The following is a 4,409-nucleotide window of genomic DNA, read 5'->3' on the forward strand; positions in this document are numbered from 1 at the left end:
AAAAAATATTTTTTAATTCATTAACCATTATCCAATATCGAATATGCCAAAAACACCAATTAACATCACTTTTTTACACTAATATTATATAGTCATTAAACCCTTGATAAACAGGCATGCATAAAAATGTGCGTTTAAATGTCAAATGTTAGTGTGACTGCTCACACGTGTGAGCCACCGAATCGCAGCGTGCTAATCCAGGACCAAGTGTCCCGAAAACGAAATGATTAAAAATAAAACATCATGAAAATGGATATATATGGGGTTCCGCGCTGGCTCGTGGAAGGCACACGCTTCATCCCTCTCTCTTTCTCTCTCCCAAAACGAGTCTTTGGATTTGGATTAGATTCAGATTGTGGCCGTGGCAGCCAGCAGCAATATCTCTAAACTCGAAAAATGGATCAGCGAAAGCTACGAGACTCGTCCAATTCGAAACCCGCTTCAGATGCAGCACCCCAACACGTCACTCTCACCTCTAACCGCTTCCGCAACTCTCAAGCTGCTGTGAGGTTTGTATGTTACTGTAATTCATTATTTTTCTTTTAGGTTCAACCTAGAGACAATCTTATTCGAGTTGGATAAGACCATTATAGACGCCGAAACTCTTATTTAACGCAGCTGACTCAAACCCGAGATGTTGAAACAATCTCACGTCAGTTGATCCACAACTTCCGTTACAGATGCGAAACAACGGTTACTAACTAACTAAATAACTAATTGTGTGTAGGGAGAGAGAGAAAGAGAAGGGTGAAGGGGAAAACGAGGATCCAAGTGCGGCACGAAAGGTTCTAAAGGCAGACCGCGAGAAGCTCAGAAGGGATCGACTCAACGAACACTTCCAAGAGTTGGGAAACGCGTTAGGTTCGTTGCCTCCATCCACACAACTACCTGTCACTTTCCTTTTCGTCTCTATAAATATATCAAACTTAATTTACCAATTTTTTTTTAGAATTTTTATTCTTGTCCTACAAGTGTTGACTTCTCGAAGGCCAATTTTAGGAATAAGCGTATAATTTAGTAAATTACATATATATATATATATATATATATATATATATATATATATATATATATATATATATATATATATATATCTTTGGATTTAACAATGTAAATATTTTTTACACTTTCATTCGATCATTTATTATTTATTGTCTATGATAAGATTGTTGATTTATATAATACTAAACTATTTATAAGTCATACTCGTAGAGATTTCTAATTGACTGACTGAATTTTTTTTATATTGAATTGTATATAAAAATTAAACCATAAACTCTTTTAATAGGCTATTTTGCAGGTTTTTGACCCTTAAAATATGAAAATTATCATGTAGGTGTAGAACTGATTTTCTTTCTTTATGGCAATGCAATGTCCATTAATGTATGCTTTACCATACGGGTTGGTCAAGAAAATAGAAGTCTTGTGCTTTTGGTTATATTGCTGAGAGTTTTTGCTACACTGTTAATTTTTATACACCCATCAAGTGGTTGCACATGATTAAAAAAAGAAGATTTAGCCAAATAAATAAATCTAAACTTGGCATAGCTTCTACATACCTGTGAATCTTAAGTAAAAGCAACCTTCCTTATAGTGCATGAAGTTTCACCTTGCACCTAAATACTCATGCAATGTAATACAAAATGATCACAGAGCTGATCCTCTGATTATTGACAGTAGAAAATGGATAAAACTTCTATTACTAAGAAAATTGAATTTATATTTATACCCTTTACAATCTTCAAAACCTCATTTAGAGCCTGAGATGTAATACAAAATGACTGAAGAGCAAATAATGAATAAAAGCATGGATATATGCAATTCTCCATTAGTCACCATTTTTTTTGCTCACTGGCAAAGATGTAAGAACCTACATATGATCTGATTGATTCTGTGCTGATTGCTGAAACAAGAACCTTCTTTGAATCTTTGATTTTGTACTGTAAATGGCTAGTGGAAGCAGGCAGTCCTGGTATAAATTTTAGCTGTTGTGCCTGGTCTTGCTATTGTTCTGGTTGTTGTAAGGGAATATCTTAATATGCTAATTTGACTTTTGAGGCCTCTAAGATAGCATTTTTATACAAAGGTGCTTTTTCCAGAATTTTTATCTAATTTTGTATAAATATCTTTAGGTAAGGATATATTATATCTGGTGCTAGTCTTCATGCCAATTTCAACATATATTGCCAATTTCAACATATATTGCCAATTTGATGTAACATTTATAACATAGCATGCCTGAGATGTTTATGTTTGTTGAACTCTATACAGATCCTGATAGACCAAAGAATGACAAGGCAACTATCCTCACTGAGACCGTCCAAATGCTAAAGGACTTAACCGCTGAAGTTAATAGGCTTAAAACAGAGCATAAAACACTTTCTGAAGAGTCACGCGAAGTAAGATTCTTGTTTTTTAAAATTTTCATCATGAGATTACATGTCCTGTCTGCTGCTCATTTCTTCTGTCGATTTTATAATTTGCAGCTAATGCAAGAAAAGAATGAACTCAGAGAAGAGAAGACATCTCTTAAATCTGATATAGAAAATCTTAATGTGCAGTATCAGCAGAGAGTCAGAATCATGTTCCCATGGAGTGCAATTGACCCTTCGGCTGTCATTAGTCAACCTTACTCATATCCAGTTCCCATACATATCCCTTCTGCTCCAATCTCCATCCACCCATCTCTTCAACCTTTTCCTTTCTTTGGAAATCAAAACCCTGGCCACATTCCTAATCCTTGTTCAATGTATGTCCCATATACTACTCCAACTAGCCACCCCCCAGTTGAGCCGCCATCAATGATGTATGCTTCCACGTCCCACGCATCGAACCAAAAAGAATCCGGTAGCAAGTCACCAGGTCATAGAAGGTCCAGTGGCGCTGAAAGAAGTAGCGAGACTGACGATGTGGTCACAGAGCTTGAACTTAAGATGCCTGGATCATCATCAACACAACAGGTAGGTCATAAAATTTGAAGGGTTAAATATGTTTTTAGCATATGTAAATATCAAAATGTTCACCTTTAGTCCCTTAAAAAAGTTAATCTCTATTTGGTCCTTTGTGTTTGAAAATGTGTAAGGTGTAGTTGTTATCGTTCGCAAAAAATAGTTTCATTTTGGTCTCATGTTTATGGAAATAGGGACCACATATCACGCATTTGGATAAATGAAGGACTAAAAGGAGATGATTTTTTCTTAGGCTATGTTTGGTAGAGGAGAAATTGAGAACAGGGGGAGAGATGGAAATATTTTGATTGGTTTGATAGAGAATATTAGGGTGCAAACATTTTTAAAAATTGTGGAACCAGTACTATTACTCACCTATTTCTACTCATCTCTCTTCTCATCTCTTCTTGATTTCTCTTCAACCAAACACTTTTCATTTCTACTTTATTTTCACCTATTTTTATGCATTCATTTAATTTCTATCCATTATATTTCTCTCCTCTCTACCAAATAGAGGGACTAAAAGCAAACATATTAAAAAATCAAACTTGTCTCAATGCTCAAACTAACAATATTCTTTTCAATTTTTGTAGGGTTGCACTTCTGGAGGAAGGAAGGGCAAGATGAAGGATAGAACCATCATAGGTGGGAGTGCTTCAAGCCAGTATTCTTCATCTCTAGGACTTCAAGATAGCTCCAACAGCGTGGGTGACATCCCGAAGACTGATAATTGATATTGTATATGGATTTTTGTACCATTTAACCACTTCATGCAGGTCATAAATCTATAGCAGTTTCGAATTGATACTCATTCCTTGGTATAAGTATAATTTAGCAATAGATTCTATCATTTCTAAACCAAATTGATGACCTATGGAGCAGTTCTTACCCTGACAACAGAAAAAGCAGATATTCCTAAGTTAAACTTCTACAGCTACAGCATCGTAACCCCTATGTCGGTTGCAATTTGCAAACTAATAACCCACCTTTGAGCAATTTGAGTGCTTAAGAACCTCTTACACAGTGTAAATATAAATATTGATTAGCATGTGATATACTTAATGCAAAACTTGGTGAATTGTTCTACGTGTGACTTTGTTGCCTATTTTATGATCTTATGGGACTTTGGACCTAAGCCTGTGGTACGAAATGATTTTATTCATTACGGAACAAAATAATAGTTAGCGTAATCTTTGGTAAAATCAAATCAACATTTTGTAATCCAAAGGTAGTTTATTTCAATTGAAAAGTCAGACTTTGATATATATAGGTTCAATTTTGAAGGAAAATGATATCTCAACCAAATTGGAGTTTTTCTTTCAAGGATCTTCATTGCTGCTAGTGCCTAGCTTTAGTGCGGGGATTTCCTCTGTTTGCTTTAAATCGTTCTTGTTTAGGTCAAAAGAACGGATTGCTTACTCACAATAGGATTTTCCCTTTTTCCCAACATAAGTGATATCA

At 35.2% G+C, this 4,409-nt stretch overlaps 1 protein-coding gene across 2 annotated transcripts; it reads left to right on the forward strand.

Annotated features, from left to right (window-relative positions):
- Positions 1–262: 262 nt before the first annotated feature.
- Positions 263–4,034, forward strand: LOC100818281 (transcription factor bHLH121). Of its 2 annotated transcripts, none has more exons than XM_003529177.5 (5): positions 263–509; positions 728–861; positions 2,272–2,399; positions 2,487–2,960; positions 3,542–4,034. In XM_003529177.5, the coding sequence occupies exons 1-5, from the start codon at positions 397–399 to the stop codon at positions 3,680–3,682; spliced, it is 990 nt and encodes a 329-aa protein (XP_003529225.1). In that variant the 5' UTR covers positions 263–396; the 3' UTR covers positions 3,683–4,034. The 2 variants fall into 2 exon arrangements, with proteins under 2 accessions (XP_003529225.1, XP_006583728.1); XM_006583665.4 differs by having other exon boundaries at positions 265–509; positions 2,562–2,960.
- Positions 4,035–4,409: the final 375 nt, after the last annotated feature.

The sequence above is a fragment of the Glycine max genome, chromosome 7 (assembly GCF_000004515.6).
Source record: "Glycine max cultivar Williams 82 chromosome 7, Glycine_max_v4.0, whole genome shotgun sequence".
In the NCBI taxonomy this organism is placed as follows: Eukaryota; Viridiplantae; Streptophyta; class Magnoliopsida; order Fabales; family Fabaceae; genus Glycine; species Glycine max.